Source organism: Beta vulgaris, chromosome 7, assembly GCF_026745355.1.
Source record: "Beta vulgaris subsp. vulgaris cultivar EL10 chromosome 7, EL10.2, whole genome shotgun sequence".
In the NCBI taxonomy this organism is placed as follows: Eukaryota; Viridiplantae; Streptophyta; class Magnoliopsida; order Caryophyllales; family Amaranthaceae; genus Beta; species Beta vulgaris.
This window is the reverse complement of record NC_079208.1, coordinates 17,159,197-17,183,580: the sequence shown is the minus strand read 5'-3', so window position 1 is coordinate 17,183,580 and position 24,384 is coordinate 17,159,197. Positions and strand designations below refer to the sequence as shown.

The window sequence follows — 24,384 nt, the reverse complement described above, 5'->3', positions numbered from 1 at the left end:
CCCCAATCACCCAACAATCTCATTTCCATTCATGGTTAAGGGTCCAAAATTTAAAATTGCCCTCACAATCTCATTTTTCACTCATGAATCAGGGTGCTCTAAAGTCTAAACAGTTCTCATTAGTCAATATGTTGATCAAGCATCAGCTATCCTCATTGCATAACTGAGGAGAATCTATAACACAAAATGAAATCCTAAATTATACTAACCATTTTATAATGATTATGATTTCTCATGCCGTCTTCTACTGGTTGTCATGTTCTATCAATAAAATTTAACCCCTTTCAAAACAAAGATTTAATAAAATAAAATAAATTGGCAACATTCTTGGTTGTATTGTCTCCAGCTATATTTTTGGCTTAAAACTAAGCACCAATTAGGTTTTTGGTACATTAAATACTGAATTACATGCAACAATACCTCACTGGCATTCCTGTACAGATCGGCTTTATTTAACAAGAATACAACATTTTTCTTCCACTGTTGCGTGTAGCGTAGGAATGCAACCTGAAATACATCATTTGAGAACGGAGATCAGCACCAACTTGAAATAGCTTTTGAAAGAACTAAGTCATCCTAACACTGATAAAAAAGAAGAGCCACATGGCACTTGCTGACCTAAGGTAACTTTCGTGAAGCTATTATATTCTTATTAGTACAGTTCACCTCATTAGCTTTCATCAAATAGTCTATCAGTTCAGCAGATTACAATTCCATATTAATCTTTGACCTTTTAGATAAAAGGGACTATATTGGATTTCTACTTCACTAAACTTTGTTTTGCATCATCATTATTAGAGGTTATGTGCGAAATATTAATAGTCTTGTTATATTTTCGTACAATTGGTACATGCAATACTTTGCTGATGTTTCAAGCTTTATTTCCGTTGGATGCTAAGAACCAAGTATGACTATTAGTGTAATACTCCGTATTTTTAATACTAATTTCGTACTAATTAAGAAAACATAAAAGAATTAATAAAAAGGTATTTTAGTTTATTTACAAATTAATAGGAATAAATTATTGTTAGTATGAATTTGTTAGGAATTTTCGGAGTTTTAAAGGAATAACCAAATCGTCACTTGACCTAGGGTTACTACCTTTTGGAAAGGAGTATAAAAAGAAAGGAGAGGGAATTTCAGAAAACCCTAAACCTTTCTCCTCCCTCTCCTCAGCCGTCAATTGCCCCTCTCTCTCTCTCAGAATTTTCTCTCTCTCTCTCTCTCTCGGATCTCTCTCTCTCCCTCTCAGATTTTCTCTTCTCTCGCTCGGGTTTCTCTCACTGCTTTTCTTCGTTGGCTTCGTGCGAAAAATTCCGACGAAGGCTGCGAGTGGTGTCGCGCGCGCAAGGGTTGTGCTGCGAGTGGTGTCGCGCGCGAGGTTGGTGCTGCGCGTGGTTTGGCTCGAGGTTTGTGCGATTTCAGGCAGGTTTCGGTCGGGCGTGTCGAAGGTTTGCGCGGGTGTGTCGAGGCTTTCGTCCGCGGGTTCGTGCGCGTGTGTGTGGTTCGAGTGCTGCGACGAGGGTCGCGGTGTTCGAGGGTTGTGCGCGAGGAACCGGGGTCGCGTGTGTGAGTTTGGGCGACAGAGACCGCACGGGTGTGTCGTGCGAAACAGTAGCGCGCTGTGCGTGACAGCAGAGGCCACCGGAGTTCCGTCGCCGGAATTTTGTGCCGGCGAAAGTCAGTGGTATAATTTTGTACTTAACTTAGTATGTCAGTTTATTAATTATTCTTATATTTACTGTTTCGTAGTTAAAGGTTTGAATTATAATTAATAATTAGAGTGTTTAGTAATTTATTGGATTGTTAACTAATTAAGTTATTGTTCTGTTTTAAGTATAAATTCTGGTTAGGTTTGTAATTGGAATAAGTTGAAAGTAGGAAAAGTGTGTCTTATTATTAGTTACAGTTATTATTGTTTCATGAGTAACCTGTTTCATGAAATCTAACTTTGGACTATGACTACCTTTGGACATGGAATTACCTTTTGGACATGGAACTTACTTTTGGACAGAACTTACCTTTTGGACATATGACTTACTCTTGGACATATGACTTACCTTTTGGACATATGACTTGACTTTTGGACATAAGACAGGCTGGACTTATGACATTTTGGATTGGTAAAATAGTGGACTAATGTTACTAAAAACTTAGTTACTCACTAATATCTGACTTCTAAAAGACGTTAAATTCACTAGATTAGAATTATAACGAAAGTTCTGAATAAGGTTTTAACTATTGCGTAATTCGAATCGTTAGATCGTTATGGTCTTAGTACGTAGTAGTTGTTAGTGTTATCAAGGACGTAACACTAAAGCTTTGTTTTAACGATTTAGGTCCCAATTTCATAAGCGGCTCGTTCTATTAAGTCAGCGAAAATTCTCCTTACAAGGTACGTACGCGTACCAGTTTACTTTCAAAGCTTAGTATCATGTTTAGGTTGCAGTTCATGTTATTGGAACCTAGTACCATGATAGGGAACATTTGATTGTGATTGTTTGGTTAGACGTTTATAACGTGAAATCAATATGATGCATTGAAATATGTTGCATTGAAATGCGAAGTTCTATCGTAGTGTAACATCAGCATTATTAATCTGATCTATAGAGTAACAAGAGTGTTACTAGGGATAAGATTGAGTTTGGTAATTAAGAGAGTATGTAAATGACTCCTTAAAGTTATAAAAGAATGATTGGTAATAAAAGAAGATTATGGCGATACTTGTAGTTGGACTCCCTACAAGTATAGAACAATGGGGGGAGTGTAGGACTTGTCCTACACTCCTACGCAGGCCTACTGTGACGACAGTAGTGTCCTTATATTTTGATAACTCAAGTAGGCGGAAGGTTCCGTTCGATCTTGGGGGTATGCATACTAAGGTGATGGGTGTGAGACGGAACAAAACCGTATTTGCATTTCATCTAATAGACCAAGTTGTCTATTAAGGATTCAGTAGCCCGTATGATTCTAGTAAGATGACGGTGCCCGTTCGATGCCAAATAATGAAAGATTAAAGGATGTGAGATAACGTAGGTTCATATAACAGTTGTAATGTATGCATCATTTAGTTCATATAGTTTCAATGGTTCATTACGTACTCAGCATAGCTGACTCTGTGTGTTATTATGTGTTTGTTGTCCTGTGATGAACTATTGATACTTCAATGGGGAGCAGACTAGGTGAGCTGGTGCTGCTGCATGACATCAAGCATATGGGGGCTAGACTGTAGTTTGAAGTTAACTTTTGGTTTGATCATTAATGAATTTTATAGAACATTGTACATGGTTTGAGTTTGAATAAAGAGGGGTCATCTATGATTCCCGAGTTGTAATTACATTTTCTATTCCGCTGCAATTTGGTTTTGAGACAATGAATTTGAGTTACCGTATTTCTAATTATGCCTTGCGTTCCATCGCGGCGGTAACACTCCCAAAGTCGATGCGACGTAGCATTAGACGTGTATGGATTTTGGGGGTGTTACAAAACTGGATTCAGAGCCAGAAGCTCCTATTTTCAAAGACGTTTTCGAAACGATTTCAAAACGGGTAGTATGGGCTAGGAGCATATAGATCATGTCATGTGCATTAAGTCATAGGCATGTTATCATTGCACTTTGTTTGTATCTCGAACTTGTATGTGCTCTCTGTGTAATTGAAATGGTGAAATTCTTGAAATCTTCAAATGTGACTAGATTAAGAGAGTGTACAAAGATAGGTCTAAATTGATTAGACTCAAAACTTATTTAAGTATAAAAACTATTTTATTGATCGAATGAGCTTGATTTCACTTGTGGATTTCAAAGTTAAAATGAGCATTTACCTCTTTACAAAAACTTAGACTATTCTATTTTGTTTTTACTTTCCAGATGGTTCACGACATAGGCTGTAGGACTTTTTGATGAAACAAGTAGGGGAAGACTGGGATATGTGGTTCTTTAAAATGAAGTCTGCTATGGATTACAGAATTATGCAAGGGGAACAGTGGTTACGATCTGAGGGCTCTAGGATACACTTCATGCTTCGTTATGTTCCAGATATAGAGCCATATAGATTTGTTCATCGTAGGTATGGGGATATGTGGACTCCAGAAGGGTATTTCAATAGGAATAAGCATACCTACGGATACCAGAACCTCCCTTCCGAAAAGCACTTCCTCACTGACCTTAAATACTGCGAGAATGAGTGGAGGGTTCGTGAGACCAGGGGTCAAAACCCTTCTACTTCATCTGAAGGGAAAGTTCGAGCAATAGGGCCTAAGATGGGAATTCTGAGAACCCAGGGGTCATACCTGAACCGCCATCAGCACCTGTGGAAAAAGGCCAAGATACCAGCCATTTGAGGATGAGTTATTAGCCGATGACTTTCAGAATCTTAGGACAGTCACTTACGTCTCTGATGATGAAAGGAACAATAGGACCTTCATTATAGTGTTGGGTGGGGTCCAGGTTGTACCAGGGTTACATGGGGAGGATGATGATGATGAGCCACCTCCACTAGAGGATATACCAGTTGAGGGAGAGGACCCTGCTGAGAATGAAGACCCTGTTGAGGATGAGAATCCTGTTCAGGGAGAGGATCCCATTGAGGAGGAGGATCCCATTGAGGAGGAGGATCCCATTGAGGAGGAGGATCCCATGAGGAGAAGACCCCGAGGAAGACCAGGACCCATACTAGAGGATATATTCTTTGAGGACGGCGAGCCTGAGGCAGATGAGATTGACCTTGATGGAGGGATGGAGGATTCTGGATCAGAGGATGAAGCTCACCGTCTTGGCCCATAGTTCTTTTGAACATATATGTAGGATTAGGATTTTTGTTTTATTTTGATCGTTTTTGTTCATTTGTTATGTTAGGGATAATAAGGCTTGCATGCCGATTAGGGAGTAACATTATTTGGTTTATATATATATATATATATATATATATATAGTATTTCTTTACAAATATTACATTCCCATTTTCAATAATAGTGCATAGTATTATCTTTTATTGTTAATGATGGCATCTTATTTTGGATGATTGTAATGCAAGTCAGTACAGACTTAAAGGTGTTCGCAATATATGTTTATATGTTAAATGTGTATTCGTTGAATAAGTTAAAACAAAAATTATGTGTAAGTCACTGAAATAGCTACTATGTTAATTTCAGCGCAGAATGGTTCGATCGGGAGGCGCCCCTGACACCTCTCTTAACATCGAGCAATCGATACGTGACCTAGTACAGATTACAGCCAACTTAGCCCAAGGTCACAGCCGGGAGGGACCTATCTGAAAAAGTGGCCCGTAGGAACCCACCTATACTAAATGGAAAAGGGGGACCTGAAGAGTTGGAAAACTGGGTTGGGGAATTTGATAAGCTTTTCTTCACCCTATCCTGTCCTGACGAGAAAACGTGCCCTTAGCTAGTTACTATCTGCAGGGGGATGCCCATTTCTGGTGGACCCAGGCTAAGGACAACCTTCTCAGCCAACCGGGTTTCGGGTGGGAAACTTTTAAAAAGGCCCTAAGAGACAAGTACTACCCTCCGTATCTTAAGAAACAAAAAGCCCAAGAGTTTATGATGCTGGAGCAAGGGACCATGTCGGTAGAGGAATATTACCGAAAATTTATTGAACTGATGAGGTTTGCCCCAGAGATTGCCCCTACTGAGGAGGCTAAAGCCTCACGTTTTGAATTGGGACTTACCCTTGACCTGCAGGGTAGACTGGGGGGAGATACATTCACCTCTCTGGACCATGTGTTTGGCAAAGCTGCCCACCTTTATGCTATCAGGAAAAGGGAGGAAGGGGGTAAGCTGGCGAGAAACGTAAGGATAACCCAAACCCTGAGGGCCAAAGTTTGAGAAAAAGCACAACGGGAACCAGAATAATCAAAACCCTCAGAGAAATTTTGGTAAGGGACCCAACAATAACCCTAATCCCAACAACAACCGCAACAATAACACCAATAACCGCAGACCTGAGCGTGTATATCGGTGTAGAAAGTGCCCGAACAACCATCCTGGTAAGGATTGTGAGGGTAACAAGGTTGAATGCCGGGAATGTGGGAAGATGGGGCATAGAGCCTATGAATGCTATTCGAAAAACAAGCTAAACCCCAATGGCCAAAGGAAGGGGAACTATGGGGACAACCCCGAAACGGAAATGGTAACGGGAATGGTAACGGGGGAGGTAATTACAATGGGAATTCTAACTATTCCAAGCCCGCTACCAACACCAGCAACCAAGTCTCTAATGTAACAATGCAACTAGTTCCCAAGATAAGGGCAAAGGGAAGCTGTACATGATGACGGCTAGTGAAGAAGAGGCTCGTAGAGACGTTGTCACGGGTACATTTTCTATCAACTCCACTCCTGTTAAAGTTTTATTTGATTCTGGAGCATCCTTGTCATTTATTGCCCATGCAACTGTTAGAAATTTAACATTGGTCGAGTCTGAGTCGATTTCTATGCCTATAGTCATTCCATCTGGGGAGACTGTTAATTGTTCTAAAAGATTCCTAAAAGTGCCATTAAAGATAGGTGAGGGATACTTTCCCTCTGATCTGATAGAGTTTAACTTATCAAACCTAGATATCATTCTGGGGATGGATTGGCTTGGGAAGTACAGGCTAAGATAGATTGCGATGCGCAAAAAGTGGAACTAAAGGACCCTTCGGGGAAAAGAGTGTCATATAGGAGGATACCTCGAGAACCAGGAATTAAAGTTATCAATGCGTTACAACTTAAGAACTACGTAGACAAGGGTTGGCCCCTATTTATGTGTTCAGTGAGAAGATGGAGGATGATCCGTTAAGGCCTGAAGATGTGCCCATAGTCCGAGAATTCCAGGATGTCTTTCCTGAGGAAATACCTGGTATGCCTCCAAGGAGAGATGTAGAGTTCACCGTTGACCTAGTACCTGGGACTGGACCCATTTCGAAAGCCCCGTATCGGATGGCTCCGGCAGAAATGAATGAGTTAAAGAACCAGTTAGAGGAACTACTAGACAAAGGGTATATTAGACCTAGCATGTCGCCATGGGGAGCACCCGTCTTATTTGTGAAAAAGAAGGATGGTAGCTTGAGGTTATGTATAGACTACCGGGAGTTGAACAATGTCACGTGAAAAACAAGTATCCATTACCTAGGATTGATGATTTGTTCGACCAACTTCAGGGTGCGGGATGTTCTCCAAAATGACTTAAGGTCTGGTTACCATCAGTTGAGGATTGTTGATCATGATATACCTAAGACTGCCTTTCGAACCAGATATGGCCACTATGAGTTTACGGTTATGCCTTTTGGGTTAACCAATGCACCTGCAGTTTTCATGGACCTTATGAATAGAATTTTCCGACCCTACCTAGACAAATTCGTCGTGTATTCATAGACGATATCCTGATCTATTCTAAGAACAAGGAGGAACATGAGATCATTTGAGGGTCATTTTGCAGACACTTAGGGACAACCAACTATATGCAAAGTTTTCGAAATGTGAATTTTGGTTGGAAAGAGTGTCATTTTTGGGTCATTTTATCTCTAAGGAGGGTGTATCAGTCGATCCTGCGAAAATCAAAGCCGTGAGTGAATGGCCTACTCCAAAGAATGTCACGGATATACGAAGTTTCTTGGGTTTAGCCGGTTACTATAGGAGATTTGTGAAAGACTTCTCCAAAATAGCAAAACCTATGACAAACCTGATGAAGAAGGATTGTAGGTTTACCTGGAATGAGGACAGTGAGAAGGCCTTCCAACAACCTCAAAGAGAGGTTAACCTCAGCCCCTGTCCTAACCTTGCCTAATGGGAACGAAGGATATGATGTGTATAGTGATGCATCCAAAAATGGGTTGGGTTGTGTTCTGATGCAAAACGGGAAAGTTATAGCTTATGCGTCCCGACAGTTGAAGCCATATGAAGTCAATTACCCAACACAGACCTAGAATGGCCGCCATAGTATTTGCACTCAAAATCTGGAGACACTACCTCTATGGGTAACCTGCCGTATCTTCACCGATCACAAAAGCCTTAAATATATCTTCACCCAGAAAGACCTCAACATGAGGCAGCGCAGATGGTTAGAGCTCATCAAGGACTATGACTTAGACATCCAATACCATGAGGGTAAAGCCAACGTTGTTGCTGATGCGTTAAGTCGCAAGTCTAGCCATAGCCTGAATACATTAGTCGTTGCCGACAAACTTTGTGAGGAATTCTCTAGACTTCAGATAGAAGTTGTTCATGAAGGGGAGGTAGAAAGATTGCTGAGTGCCCTAACCATCGAACCTAACTTCCTAGAAGAGATAAGGGCGAGTCAACCTGGGGATGTGAAACTTGAGCGAGTCAAGGCAAAGCTTAAGGAGGGCAAAGCAGAGGGGTTTGCGATCCATGAGGATGGGAGCATACGATATAAGGGTAGGTGGTGCGTGCCACAAAAGTGTGAAGAGCTAAACAAAAGATAATGAGCGAGGGTCATAACACGACGTATTCTGTCCACCCAGGGGGAGATAAGTTGTATAAGGACCTCAAGAAGATGTTTTGGTGGCCTGGTATGAAGAGAGCAGTAGCTGAGTTTGTTTCCAAATGCTTAACATGCCAGAAAGTCAAAAGTGAACACAAGAGACCTCAGGGAAAGATTCAACCCTTAGACATTCCGACATGGAAATGGGACTCGATATCCATGGACTTCGTTGTCGCCTTACCTAGGAGTCGGGGAGGCAATAATACCATTTGGGTGATAGTGGATAGACTAACCAAGACAGCAAGGTTCATACCTATGAAAGATACGTGGAGTATGGAAGCCTTAGCCAAGGCTTATGTAAAAATGTCATTCGATTGCATGGAGTACCCACAAGTATAGTATCAGATCGAGACTCTCGATTCCTGTCGAATTTCTGGAAAAAGGTCCAGGAAGCATTTGGTAGTGAGCTATTAATGAGTACAGCCTTTCACCCAGCTACCGATGGTCAAACGAACGAACTATTCAGACCTTAGAGGACATGTTGCGAGCATGTGCTTTAGAATACCAAGGGTCATGGGAAGACCATTTGGACCTCATAGAATTCTCATACAACAACAGCTACCATGCTAGTATTAAGATGGCACCATTTGAAGCGTTGTACGGGAGAAAGTGTCGTAGCCCTTTGTGTTGGAACGACATCAGTGAGACTGTAGTGTTAGGACCTGATATGATTCAAGAGACGATGGATCAAGTGCGAGTCATTCAAGAAAAGATTAAGACTGCACAGGACAGGCAAAAATCCTATGCGGACCAGAAGCGAAGGGACGAAAATTTCGAAGTTGGGGAAAAAGTGTTGCTTAAGGTGTCCCCAATGAAAGGAGTGATGCGATTCGGGAAAAAGGGGAAGCTAAGCCCTAAGTTCATAGGACCCTATGAGATACTGGCGAGGGTAGGGAAAGTTGCTTATCGCCTGGATTTACCCAACGACCATAGAAAGGGTCCATAACGTGTTTCACGTATCCCAACTCCGGAGATACGTACCTGATGCGTCACATGTCCTTGAACCTGAAAACGTAGAGATAGACGAAACTTTGTCCTATGAGGAGAAACCTGTCCAGATCCTAGACCGCAAAGTGCGAAGTACGAGGAATAAGGACGTCAGAATTGTCAAGGTGTTGTGGAGAAATCAAACTACCGAGGAAGCCACATGGGAAGCCGAAGATGCAATGCGTCTGAAGTACCCTGAGCTTTTCCAAGAGGTACGTGAGTTACGGGGACGTAACTTTTCTTTTAAGGGGGGAAGAATGCGATAGAATTTCGCGCTTTCACCCTAAAGTATGTTAATTATGTTGATTATGTTAGTTATATGCTAGTTATGTGTGAAAATTGCTTATCTATTGTGTGAACGTTAGAAAACGCTTGTGAAATTTGGGACTTAGAAGTGCAAAAGATCGTCGTTAAGACGGGCTACCTCAAAGTTTCGGGACGAAACTTCTTTTAAGGGGGAAGCCTGTAATACTCCGTCTTTTAGTACTAATTTGTACTAAATTAAGAAACATAAAAGAGTTAATAAAAGGTATTTTAATTTATTTACAAATTAATAGGAATAAATTATTGTTAGTATGAATTTGTTAGGAATTTTCGGAGTTTTAAAGGAATAACCAAATCGTCACTTGACCTAGGGTTACTACCTTTTGGAAAGGAGTATAAAAAGAAAAGGAGAGGGAATTTCAGAAAACCCTAAACCTTTCTCCTCCCTCTCCTCAGCCGTCAATTGCCCCTCTCTCTCTCTCAGAATTTTCTCTCTCTCTCTCTCTCTCGGATCTCTCTCTCCCTCTCAGATTTTCTCTTCTCTCGCTCGGGTTTCTCTCACTGCTTTTCTTCGTTGGCTTCGTGCGAAAAATTCCGACGAAGGCTGCGAGTGGTGTCGCGCGCGCAAGGGTTGGTGCTGCGAGTGGTGTCGCGCGCGAGGGTTGGTGCTGCGCGTGGTTTGGCTCGAGGTTTGTGCGATTTCAGGCGAGGTTTCGGTGCGGGCGTGTCGAAGGTTTGCGCGGGTGTGTCGAGGCTTTCGTCCGCGGGTTCGTGCGGCGTGTGTGTGGTTCGAGTGCTGCGACGAGGGTCGCGGTGTTCGAGGGTTGTGCGCGAGGAACCGGGGTCGCGTGTGTGAGTTTGGGCGACAGAGACCGCACGGGTGTGTCGTGCGAAACAGTAGCGCGCGTGTGCGTGACAGCAGAGGCCACCGGAGTTCCGTCGCCGGAATCTTTGTGCCGGCGAAAGTCAGTGGTATAATTTTGTACTTAACTTAGTATGTCAGTTTATTAATTATTCTTATATTTACTGTTTTCGTAGTTAAGAAAGGTTTGTAATTATAATTAATAATTAGAGTGTTTAGTAATTTATTGGATTGTTAACTAATTAAGTTATTGTTCTGTTTTAAGTACAAATTCTGGTTAGGTTTGTAATTGGAATAAGTTGAAAGTAGGAAAAGTGTGTCTTATTATTAGTTACAGTTATTATGTTTCATGAGTAACCTGTTTCATGAAATCTGACTTTGGGACTATGACTACCTTTGGACATGGAATTACCTTTTGGACATGGAACTTACTTTTGGACATGGAACTTACTTTGGACATATGACTTACTCTTGGACATATGACTTACCTTTTGGACATATGACTTGACTTTTGGACATAAGACAGGCTGGACTTATGACATTTTGGATTGGTAAAATAGTGGACTAATGTTACTAAATAACTTAGTTACTCACTAATTCTGACTTCTAAAAGACGTTAAATTCACTAGATTAGAATTATAACGAAAGTTCTGAATAAGGTTTTAACTATTGCGTAATTCGAATCGTTAGATCGTTATGGTCTTAGTACGTAGTAGTTGTTAGTGTTATCAAGGACGTAACACTAAAGCTTTGTTTTAACGATTTAGGTCCCAATTTCATAAGCGGCTCGTTCTATTAAGTCAGCGAAAATTCTCCGCTACAAGGTACGTACGCGTACCAGTTTACTTTCAAAGCTTAGTATCATGTTTAGGTTGCAGTTCATGTTATTGGAACCTAGTACCATGATAGGGAACATTTGATTGTGATTGTTTGGTTAGACGTTTATAACGTGAAATCAATATGATGCATTGAAATATGTTGCATTGAAATGCGAAGTTCTATCGTAGTGTAACATCAGCATTATTAATCTGATCTATAGAGTAACAAGAGTGTTACTAGGGATAAGATTGAGTTTGGTAATTAAGAGAGTATGTAAATGACTCCTTAAAGTTATAAAAGAATGATTGGTAATAAAAGAAGATTATGGCGATACTTGTAGTTGGACTCCCTACAAGTATAGAACAATGGGGGGAGTGTAGGACTTGTCCTACACTCCTACGCAGGCCTACTGTGACGACAGTAGTGTCCTTATATTTTGATAACTCAAGTAGGCGGAAGGTTCCGTTCGATCTTGGGGGTATGCATACTAAGGTGATGGGTGTGAGACGGAACAAAACCGTATTTGCATTTCATCTAATAGACCAAGTTCTATTAAGGATTCAGTAGCCCGTATGATTCTAGTAAGATGACGGTGCCCGTTCGATGCCAAATAATGAAAGAGTAAAGGATGTGAGATAACGTGGGTTCATATAACAGTTGTAATGTATGCTTCATTTACATTCATATGGTTTCCATGGTTCATTACGTACTCAGCATAGCTGACTCTGTGTGTTGTTATGTGTTTGTTGTCCTGTGATGAACTATTGACACTTCAATGGGGAGCAGACTAGGTGAGCTGGTGCTGCTGCATGACATCAAGCATATGGGGGCTAGACTGTAGTTTGAAGTTAACTTTTGGTTTGATCATTAATGAATTTTATAGAACATTGTTACATGGTTTGAGTTTGAATAAAGAGGGGTCATCTATGATTCCCGAGTTGTAATTACATTTTCTATTCCGCTGCAATTTGGTTTTGAGACAATGAATTTGAGTTACCGTATTTCTAATTATGCCTTGCGTTCCATCGCGGCGGTAACACTCCCAAAGTCGATGCGACGTAGCATTAGACGTGTATGGATTTTGGGGGTGTTACAATTAGAGCTGAATGAGCAATGCAGCCAGATTCTCATTCGATAACAGGAGAATAATGACATGAAAGAATAACATGAAAGCAAACCAAACCTCACTCTCACTTAATGGACGATCGGCAGAAAGAACGAAAAGAAGTATGTCAGCTCGAGGCACAAATTCCTCAGTGAGGCGCTGCTGCCTTTGTAGAATGACATTAGTTCCAGGAGTATCAACAATAACCATCTGCATTTGACAGAACAAGGAAATGACGTTCACATAAACAAACAGCTCCAATATAATGCCTTAAATCAGCACCAACAACGACATTCTTAATGAAGGGATATTGATAAAGACTTTTCTTTTTGTGTTTACAGTAGTAACTCTTAAAAACACCTCGAAACAGAGGAGTTCAGGATTGCATTCTTCTCAGCAGAGATTATGCATCTCTCTTCTCACATGACCAAAGCAAATAAAATCATAAATTCAATATCCATATATCTCAAATAAAATCCATAATGCAAATCAAAAGATCATTTCTTGCATTACTCAGTACAACTGTTCAGAAATGAGACCTCATCTAGGAAATAGTAGAATACCAATATTTGCTATTAAGGAGTTGTAAGGTCAGGTCAGTTCACTTAGAAAAACAATAGGTTACAAAACGCATCTAAAAAAAGGCCAACTGCTATGAACTCAGACAATCAAACACTAAATCGCAGCAAATTAGTACCAGTGGAGGATAAGTTTTATTACTAAGATCAAATGATCACAGAATACAAGCTCAACTTTCGAGAGGTTGAGAACTCTCCCAGGTTTCTTTCACTCAGTACTTTCTTGAGTTTCCTCCTATCTTCTTACCTCATATAGCTGATTTATTGAAACTCCTAGCTGCCACTGACAGAAATACTAGGACAGCTGCCACTAGAATTAATAGGATAAGACAGATTTACCCTTTCTAGAAGCTTACTAGATACTTTCAGTACCATGCCTTCCTATCAGAATCTAGGTAATATTCTCTGTAATATGTAATATTTCTGTGCAGCATTATTATAAAGATTCCCCCTTTTACCCTCGGCGTTTCTCTTGTATGTAAACAGCAAGGGAGGAGTAGGATGGGTCATAGCACTAACTCAGTTTCCTCATGTCATAAATTGCTAAATAACTCTCCCTAGTTTATTCCTATATATTTTTGCAGCAGATCAGTTCTGAATCTTCCACTCTAAAACACTTTCTCTTCTGTATAATCCCATATTCTTTCAATTTCATCACAATCCCATATTCTTTCAATTTCATCACAAGTATATGACAGATGTTGGCCCTGTTTGGCACTAGCGTTTAAGGTAGCGGTTAGCGGTTTGACAAGATTGAAATGCAACTTAAGAAAATTATGAGTGTTTGGTAAGGTAGTTGTCGTAGTAGAGGGTAGCAGTTGGAGTAGATTATGAGTAGCGGGAACATTACTACAAGTAACATTTGAGATTTAGAGGTAGAAGTCTAGCAAATAAACACTATATAGCATAAGGTAGAATTATTAACCAATGTTTTTTTATTTCTTTTTCCTTTTGTTGTTTATCAATTGTTTTATTATATGGCAATTCAATTACAATAGCAGAGATGTAATAATATTTATTTTAAAGATAAGATATTTTACAAGTATTTTAGTAAAATTGGTAATATAAATTTTTCGAGGGTTGGATATTTTCTTAGTTTTATACATTTCTTTGAGTAGCTAAAAAGTCGTATACTCCTTTTTGTGTAACTTCTTTAAAAAAATAAATCTTGAATTTAACTATTGAACGAACATATGAAATTGTTGTACTTCATTTCATATTAGAATAAATGTCATTTATTGTCTTTTACAATTTCAACAACTACTTTTGCCAAACACTTTTAATTAAACAACTAATTTAATCAATGATCGCTACTAGTAGACAGCTAGAGCTACAACTACTGCAACTGCTAACAGCTACTAGAACCGCTAGTTTTGCCAAACATGCCCGTTGAATAACTTTTATTACACATATATTTTACATTGAGGATAGCTTATGCTTTATCTCTGGGCTGGAACAGATATGGAATAGGGCAGGACCACCATAAATGACAGCTAAAGCATCAAGACAAAATGACAAATATACAAGCCAGCTGATTTGCTTTGACAAAGGTGTATACAGATAAAGCATCTTTGTTCCTTAAAGGATCTTCTTTTCAATCTTAATAAATAATGAAGAATTGGAAACGGAAAGAGACCAAGAGGTGTCCTCCATATACAAAAGCAGAAAATGAATACAGTATTCAAATTCATTAAAGCACTCAAACATAAAGGCTTCATTGAAGATATTTAAGACAAGGTTTTATAGTATGACCTAAAAATACAATTAATTAGGGATGCAGATCATAATGAAGCAAGACTCAAATAACAACAAATATTAAAAAGAATGGACGTATAAGCCTATGAGAAGTAGCAGCAATATAAAATCCAGTCCACCAACCTTCTTCAGAATTTCGGCAGGAAGATAGCAGATATTTTGACCATCTGGAAGCCTTTCACAACGTTGCTGCTCTTTAGCATCTAACTCGGCATAGCGCAAGAAAGTTATCTCATTGGTGGTAGGAACTACCCCCTCCATCACGAATTTTCCTCCAAGGAGTGCATTGATGACTGATGACTTTCCAGAGTTAAATTCACCCTGAAACAATCGTAGTCATTCATAAAGTAACTGAGATATTGACCACTTATCAAGTAATCAGTAAAGACAACATATTCTGCTGTATATACACCCATGCAGAGGTGTAAAATTATTAAAGGTTCAAAATAGTTATCTAGATCAACATAGTTCTATTTACGTGCTCTTACATAAGAACACTACAGACGACCAAAGGCGGGAATTTCAGCAATGATGCTGAATGAAGATGGATACTTTCAGATAAAGAAGTTAAGAGTGTCATTTTTAGAAGGGTGATAAAAATCTTAAGCTAGCCGAAACTGAACAGAACCATGAGCTACTCCAATTGGCTTAAAACGATGAAGCTGTTCCAAAATGGTAATATTTCCAATTTTGCCTTTGATTAATAATAGCCATTTAATATCAATTAGAATGAAATGACTTGAAGGCATTTCATGATTATTTCCCAGTTCAACAGCCAATTTTAACTAATATATCCAATACCACCAGCTATTGTTTCAGCTTTCAACTACGTGCAGCTTTCAGCTAATTTTTTTAAAAATATATATTAGGATAGATTTAGATCTCTTGTCAGATCGGGAATCAATTTAGCAGTCTTTTATCATAATATATAGGGAGCTCAAACTCTATTAAAAAACTCCGCCTGAGAGCTCGAGTCAAGCCATAATAAAGGAGGAGGGTTGCGTAGGTGACAACCAGCCTAAAACTTAGTCACATCCATGATCATGAGCCAAAATGATATTTCCATGCGGGAGTTCCCAACAAAGTGATGCGCTAGACCTAGGTGTAATGATGAGTATGCAAGCGGCGCATACACCATTGCTCAAAGTGTGGTGTCAAATAAGCAAGGATTCTAGGTTCTAGCAAAGGAAAGTTCTAGATTGCAGCAAATACATTTGGACTATGATCAGTATAGGATCTTTGAATATAAGGGACTCTGACATGCAAATTAATTAGTTGTAAGAGTTGGTAGAGGTACATAGGAAGGAATAGGATTATACTTTCTGAGAGTGAAGATCGTATATAATAAAAAGAATATACACATCAATAGTCCAAGAAGACAACAAGGAGAATATGCAGAGAATTAGATATATAAAAGATAAAAGAAGACAAGTCTTGAATAAAAATCTCCTTATGGTGAAGTTTTGTAAGAGATAAAAACCAAAGGATCTTATTCCAAGATAGAGAGGTCATGTAAAAATAGAGGTACTTCGAAGAGTTGTTTGATGGTAGTCAACTGGGTGATCTTGGAGACATCTCTATTGAGAAGCAGAAAGTCAACATCATGTATATTTGGAAAATTTTAAAAATGAAGGTTGAGAAGGCATCGAAGATAAAATGAGGAAAGCACTACCAATGAAAATGAAGAAAGCACTATCACATGGTATTCCTATTGAGATTTGGAGATGCCTGGTGAATGTTGGTATTACTTGGTTAACAGACTTGTTCGACCAGATTTCGAGGACAGACAGATTATTGCAAGAATGGAGAAACTTACAGAAACAAAGGAGATTCTCAAGACCACTCAAATGATCTTTTTCGAAAGTTTATAATGCATACCATGAAATTGTGGAACAAAAATGTGGGAGAGAGTGATAGAGTATATATTGAAGAACTGTACGAACATTTGAGAGAACCAATTTGGGTTACTGTTTGGACAATCTACCAAAGAAGTCATACATCTTATGAGACGGGTCATGGAATATTACAATGTGAGGAAGAACGATACACACATGATTTTTGTTAACCTAGTATAGAGACGTGTTTTGTGAGCAATGTCAAAGAATTTACCATGTAAATATATTACATAGTTAAAGAGATATATTGGAACATGAAAACAAAAGTTAGGATGTATGGAGTAACAAAATACTTCACTAGTACAACAAGACTAGACAAGGGATATGGAGTAAGTCATTTCCCCTTCGCAACAGTAATAGATAATATAAAATGGGATACAAAGAGAGAAAAGAGAGGGAATAATAGATCTAAAGATAAATTGTTGTTCCAAAAAAAGAAAGATAGGAAATACTTTGGTGGATGATCCTAAAAAACCCCTCCGCTTCTATATTTACATTCTATTACATCATTTCCTATGCATAAATAACTTTCAAGCTTGGAAAAGTAATGGTCAAAGTAATGTTGCAATTATAAAAGACCAAAGAAAGTACTTTAACAATATGAACTTTTAGAAATTTTACCAAGCAAGAGTTAGACGTTGATGGTCAAGGTTATGCGTTGGTAGACATGAAAGTCAAAGTGAAACAACTAAAAACAAAGAAGATAGATATTTGATATTTCTTAAAACAAAAAGTTGTACATAGGTTAATGCTGTTAGGTTTTGAAGGCCAATTTAATAGGATTTTTCTACTTATGGGTTAACCCAAAAGGGATGGGGTGCCCATAAACAAACAACTGTTAGGCATTGAGACAAGTAGAAAGCAAGAAAACCCTAATATATTAACTTATTTTTAGAAAAGGTAAGCACCATTAAACTTAAAGGGCGTTATCATTTTATGTCTTTATGACCATTACACCATACTATCTCTCAAGCCTCTATTGATACTCGGGCCCCTTTGATCCCTCAATTTCCTTTCCCAAAGTCCACCATCACCTCCATTGGCTTTTACCATCGCTGCCATAACCTCCATTGGCTTCCTTTCATCAAGGCCCTGCCAAAATCATCTCTGGCTGCCTCCCCCTCTCTCCTTCCTACTTGTCTCTCTTTTATAGAGTCCTCCCTTATAGCACAAACCACTCCTAATCATAATTAATAAGCCTAGACCTGCCTAAGGACACTTAAATCTGACATGTTTAGGCTCTCTTCACTGCAGCTGATTTTGTGATATCTGAACTTTAAACTTAACTTATTTGATCTTAACTTATTTTGTCTCAAAAAAGCTTATTTTGAAATTGTCTTATTCATGATTGAATTGTCTGAAAAAATAATTACTTCATCTGAACTTATTTTGTGTGATCTTATCTGAGAATAACTTATTTTGTGTGATCTTATCTGAGAATATCTCAAGTTAGAACACTTGAAAGATCAAAGCTACTAATTCTATCATACTCTTTTCTAGTTCCTTATGCTCTCGATTTACCTTTCGAGCATACTCTAAAAACGAAGAAGCCCACAGAACGGCAGCTACTTCTTCAGTTGTTGCAGCCTAATTAGCTATGATCAATAGAAATCTCGTAAGAGAAGAAAGAAGAGTCACTTTATTCATATGCCAAAAACTCCCGAGCCTTTTTAGGGGGGGGGGGGGGGATATTGAACTAAGGTAAGACGGCATGAATTCAAACTTTCTTATACTCTATGCAAATACTACACCCAGTGGTTTCTCTTTTATCTTCGAATCTTTCTCTTTCTTCAACTAGATCGGAGGTGCAACCGTGCAACCATAGTATAAACAAACACAAACGAGGAAGTAAACTATAAGGTTATTCAAAATCAGTCACACTATGCACAAATCACTACTACAAACTTCATCAACATTTGTGATGCACACATCTTACACACAATGCAATATAACCCACACAAATTGATGTAAGAGAAGAAAAAATAATCAGATTGAAGAGAGAAAGCCAATGGTGGGAGAAGGGCAATAACAAAAAGAGAATAAAGAAGAAAACAAGAAGTTAATGAAGGAAGCAAAGAGAGTAAGAAACATAAGTGATACTATCTCCTTTAACTGTGAAGTTAAAGATGATGATGATGATGAAGTGATTGCTTTCAAAATAAAAGGAGACCCAGATCCAGACCTATCCTATAGCTGCTGGCCTGCTGCTCCTTGTGTTATGTCTTCTAGAATTCTATCACTATTGAATTGAGAATAAAGTTCAAATTGCTATGAAATCAAATTTCTATTTTTTTTTTTGAAATTCTCATACTATAAATTATTTTGGGACAATTTCTGCCTGGTGCAGCTCCTTCCAGGTTTTCTGAAATCTTTATAGATCATTATGGACGAAGATGGAAAAGAAAGGAAAGCAGGAAAGATACACATGAGAGATGTCTTTAAAAAGAATACAAGAAATTACATCAGAGATAGACAGCAGGGAGATGGAGAGATTGAAAGAGAGAGGGAGGGTCAAAGAGAGAAATTTTGAAGAATTTCCTAATTTAAAATATTAACCCTCAATTAATAAGATGACAATCTTAGACATTATCTCACTTGAGACTTGAGAGGAAAATCAAAAATCTTCATACAATGAGGGTTATTTTAGGAATTCTGCTATACCCCAAGTCACCTAATTATATTCCCCTTATTGTATTCAAATTTAAAGGTTCCTAAGCATATCATGAAAAGATGTTAAAAGTTAAACATGAATAACCCTCTTTTTATTTCAAGTTTCAGTACATATTTTCACATCAAAACCTTGGTTATTGATAGCTTCAGAGGGTACATAAGGCGTGTTTGCGAAGAGAGTTGTATGAGTATGTAAATTGTCTAAACAAGCTCTATAACTAAATAATAGGCTGATGGTTCTCTGAGTTCCAAACAACAGCAGATAAACAGTACATACAATATAATTTCCCCCTTACGACCACCCAAGCACAATTACACCTCTTAAAAATTATACCAACACGAGAAAGAAATTTTTCATTGAAAATAAGAGCTAATACCCATATTATTCTTGAACCAGAATTTTGTTGAAGTTCAGCGCTCAATTACCACTATGACCAGCAAAAATGGCTCATCAAGTTGGGAGATAGCATCATTGAGAAGTGAAATTTCCTCCATCTGCATTAATCATAAATCCACCATGATTCAGGTGCAACTAGAAACGAATGTTCCAAAAGTAAGACATATTAAATAACTTAGCTACCCAATATTAAATAACTTAGCTACCCAATATTAAGATAAATGATCACCAGTGGTGCAGCCTTCTCAATGATGTCAACTGCTTCCACTAACAACCGTCTCTCCCTCTGTATGAACTGCATCTCTCTGTCCTCTAGGTTGACAAAGCTCGTTATCCCCACATCACCAGGAAATCCATTAGTGAATCTTGCAACTTTATCCTGGCTTCTTTCGTCTGTAATGGATGGATCATATAAAATTTTGCTCAGACCATCACCACAAGACTTTAGTTCCTCCAATGAAGTAACAACACCACTTGCACCAGACATGAGCACCTTTGATACTTCATCGAATGACCCAGCATCTGTTATCAATTTCATTTCAATGAAGACCGGGATCTTGACAACCTCGCTAATAGAATTCATAAAAAGGTCAGCGGAACCTTCGGCAAAACTACTCAAAATAAGAAAGTCAGCGCCTTCAGCACTAGAAGCATTGAGTGCAGAATTCACAGTTTGCACTATTTTTCCTACAACAGGAAGGACAACTGACTCTGATTTTGAACTCATCAATGTGTTCCTTGCTACAATCGGAGGAAGGCCTGCACATATATAAAGAATTCTCATAAGCCCATTAATAAGACATTCGGTTCATTTGAGAGCCAAAATCTTATCAAAACGAGTTCCAGGTGCTTAGTTTTTTAAGAGAGCCAAAATTGGTATGCAAAGCCCTCTTCTTTTGGACTGAATTTGGCTAAAATGAACCGAATTAATCCCCAAATCCACACTGAACTGGAAAACTGAAACATAAGTCCAAAAGAACACGGCCTAAGTCGATAACAATACAAAAAGTTCATTCAAAATTATTCGCCTTCATACAAGACCTATTAGAGTCGAGAACTGACAGCAAAAGAAACTAAAAACCAAATAAATTTTCAGAATACTTGATACCAGACTACCAGAGCAAATGATTGTCACCAAACAATTTTGTAGAATTATGCAAATAAAGTTAACAGCATAGCACAAAATAAAAGAAATCAATATGAGTTCCTATAAGTTTTAATAAGTTCCAAGTTGGAATAAGTTTTAATAAGATGAGATAAGCACAATAAGTAAAATCAAAGAAATGCATCTGAATTATAGAAGATGGTAAACATATGTAGTAACCTTGATCAGATAACAAAACACCGCTAGCATTAACAGCAGCAGCAATATCAACACGCTCAGCAACCAACAAGTAAGCTCGGTCACGAATGACAGACTTCAACAAACAAGCAGCCTCATACAACTGACCACCACCACTATTACTACTACTCCCTTCACCTCCATTAACAACAACAACTCCAACGCGCTTCGCAACGGCGGAATCGACAAAATCAAGAACAAAAGAAGTATCACTAAGAATCTGAGCAGCACTCAATTGGAGCACAATGTTGGGTATCTTAATCTCCGGGCGTTTATACCCACCAGGGAAAAGTGTTCTAGGTTGTGAATTTTGTGGGATGTATGCATCAAACATTGCATCGTTTTGGGCCGATTTCGTTTTGGTAAAATGGTGAGAGTGGGGAAGTGGGTGTTGTTGTGGATGTTGAGGCCTGAATTTGGGAGGATAATGGGGAAAAGTGGGTTGCTTTAAGAACAAATTACCGGTGGTGGAGAAGGAAAGTGAGGAGGAGAGAGAAAGAAGAGGGAACATCAAGGATGGATGTAGTTAAGCAGAGGACAGACAGACAGACAGACTACAGAGGTCAGAGGTGTGTTTGGTTGAAGAAGGGATGAAGAGCACAGGCCACAGCTTTATCTAAAAGTAAAACCATTCAATTCGTAAGGATTGACAAAGTTGGTATGGGCGACAGTTGCTCATACCGGTGCATACTGCGTGTTGAGATCCTCTAGAGTTTCAAAATAACTCTACACGGTAGAGTTCGTTAAATATCAGTCGTTGATTAAGAAATCAAAGGCTTGTATTTTCTTTCCCAAAAATCCCCCTATCTTTCTCCCGAATATCCTGCCTATATCTTTTCCTTTCCCACTAATCACGAGCCCTTGATTTTATAATATATATATATGGTCAGGATTCAACTCTACTTTGTAGAGTTTTCATAAAACTCTAGAGGATCCGGACCCTGCATACTGCATAGGATATTTTAATTCATGTAATACACATAATAAAATAGCACAAAATAGAAATTGTATAGTATAGAGTTTGATTTCGCAACTTTAGTTTATATGCTAAAGTCTTAACTATAAGATCAAGTTATATTTAGTATTATGATTTTAAAGTATAATATTAATAAATGAAAATTTTTCTAATCAGGGGATATAGCAATACCTGGTTCTAACTATAATTTTTGAAGATTAATACATTTACTTCTAATTTATTTAATGATTAACAATCATTTGTAACCTTATTGGCTTTTATATCAATATAAATTAGTCGTTGGATTCGTGTATGATGCATGGAATTTCATAATTTATCTATATATGCTTTCTTCTTTGAATTTTAAAAAAAAATAGTTCAATGTTTAAGACGTAATAACATGTTATATCTCACAATATGCTACGATGCTACATTAAAAGGCTCCGACAGTAATTGAAATAATTTAATCCATTACAATTTATACATTTTGAAAAAATTTCTTATAAACTATATTGATTGTAGTTATGCATACACCATGTTCCTTATCATCAATGAGGATTTTCAATTCTTTTTTACTCGTGACTTTGGAAACGACTATGGAGAATTAACCATGCTTAAAACATGAGTAGGAAGATACAAACCTATGTGATAGAGATTGTCCATTGGCTTTTTGTTATAACAATAGTAAAACACACTATTAAAGAAAATTGTTTTTTTTAAAATCTGATAGGGAATTTAGTTGAGTTAGAATACTTTGTTGCCGGCATTACTACCGAATATTTCAACAATTTCAATGACATGATTGCCTAAATGCTTGAAAATTAATCTCGTATAATTACCCACTCTATCATCGGCTCTGATCATGCTAAAAATCATACCAATAGATCTACAACAGTATTCATATAAGAGTATTTGGATTTGCTATCTTATATCATTTTATTATAGATAAACACATTAAAATCAAAAGCTTTGTGACAATTGTTTATAGTTTTACCTTTTTGCAAATTTTGTGAAAAATACATATAATTAAGATCACTGCCAAAATTCATGTAATTAAATAATTACGTCTTAAAGGGAGAATCTGGCAAATATATGTAATTAAATAATTACATTTAAAATCACACAATTACATGTAATTCATTCCTATATAGCGATATTTCCTTTCATGATCAAATAACTTTCACATATGCCAAAAGTGATTTTTTTCAAAAAAAAAAAAAAAGATAATTTCAAATGTAAAAACTTGATTTTCTGTGTGTAGTTCGTGGAATGCAAATCCAAATCATTGTGATTGAATAAAATTATTTGTTTCTTTTTCATATGATATAGATAAAAAGTTTTAATTAACAACTTTTCTTTAGCCAGATTAAGCTCAAAATAAAAGGATTTAGTGAGGGATTGATAGACATCCAACGTGGCATAGCTCATTGCATTCCAGTCTTATGTGGTACACTTTATTGGTTTCTAGGATTTTGTTATATACATTTACATAAATAAGGAGAATTTCGAAAAGTAAACTGAAAATAAAGGCGCCACGTAACATATCCATTGCATATAACATCTACTTCCTTCGTTTCCTAAAGATCTTCCCTCTTTTCGTTTAAGTGCATTTTCAAAAGATCTTCCCTCTTTTACTTTATTCCTTATTTGGAAAAAAAATTCCCCTTTTTATCCTCTCATGTCCCTATCATATAGTCCACCATTACATTATTAATTCAATTTTACTCTCTTTTTCTTTCCTACTTTAACCCCTTTTTATTTGTTTATTTATCTTAACCCCTTTCTCTCTCCTACTTTATACACCCCACACAAATGGATCCTCCTTGGTATCTATAGGAACAATAACAAGAAAGATCTTTAGGAAACGGAGGGAGTACCTATCAATAATAATATACTAGTTTTATATGCACAAAATGTGTGCGAAAATACGTAAAAAATTATTCTTTTAGCGGACGTAGAAAATTAAATTAATTGATAATTATATATAATAAATTAGTTGACGGTTTTACTTTTTGTAATGCTTTTTTTACTTTTTTAATTAATTAGGTAGTTTCCTTTTCTATTTTTACTTTTATTTTAAATTAAAGTAAGTAGTTACTCCTTTTTTCTATTTTTTGGTATCCTACCCCTCTTGACATATAGAATAGAGATCAAAAGGTCTTACTAAGTAAGGAACAATGCCACGTGGTATTTTCCATTAATGTGTTTTACTCCATGTAATCAACATACAATAAAAATAAAAATAAAATACATTG

General features: G+C 37.7%; 1 protein-coding gene across 2 annotated transcripts in view; it reads right to left on the bottom strand.

The window, feature by feature from the left end:
- LOC104898847 (hypothetical protein) overlaps positions 1 to 21,797 on the bottom strand; it is a 34,597-nt gene extending 12,800 nt beyond the window's left edge. Inside the window, exons 1-6 of one of the 2 annotated variants that reach the window (XR_002040437.3) lie at positions 21,157 to 21,797; positions 20,062 to 20,591; positions 19,862 to 19,930; positions 14,994 to 15,191; positions 12,616 to 12,747; positions 421 to 507 (exon numbers count right to left, since the gene is read on the bottom strand). Coding sequence is in view for 1 of the 2 variants with exons in the window: in XM_019250817.3 (XP_019106362.1) it covers positions 421 to 507; positions 12,616 to 12,747; positions 14,994 to 15,191; positions 19,862 to 19,930; positions 20,062 to 20,591; positions 21,157 to 21,685 (1,545 nt within the window). In the remaining variant the exon portion in view is untranslated. The remainder of the gene's footprint in view (positions 1 to 420; positions 508 to 12,615; positions 12,748 to 14,993; positions 15,192 to 19,861; positions 19,931 to 20,061; positions 20,592 to 21,156) is intronic. The other variant, XM_019250817.3, reaches the window with a different exon arrangement.
- Positions 21,798 to 24,384: the final 2,587 nt, after the last annotated feature.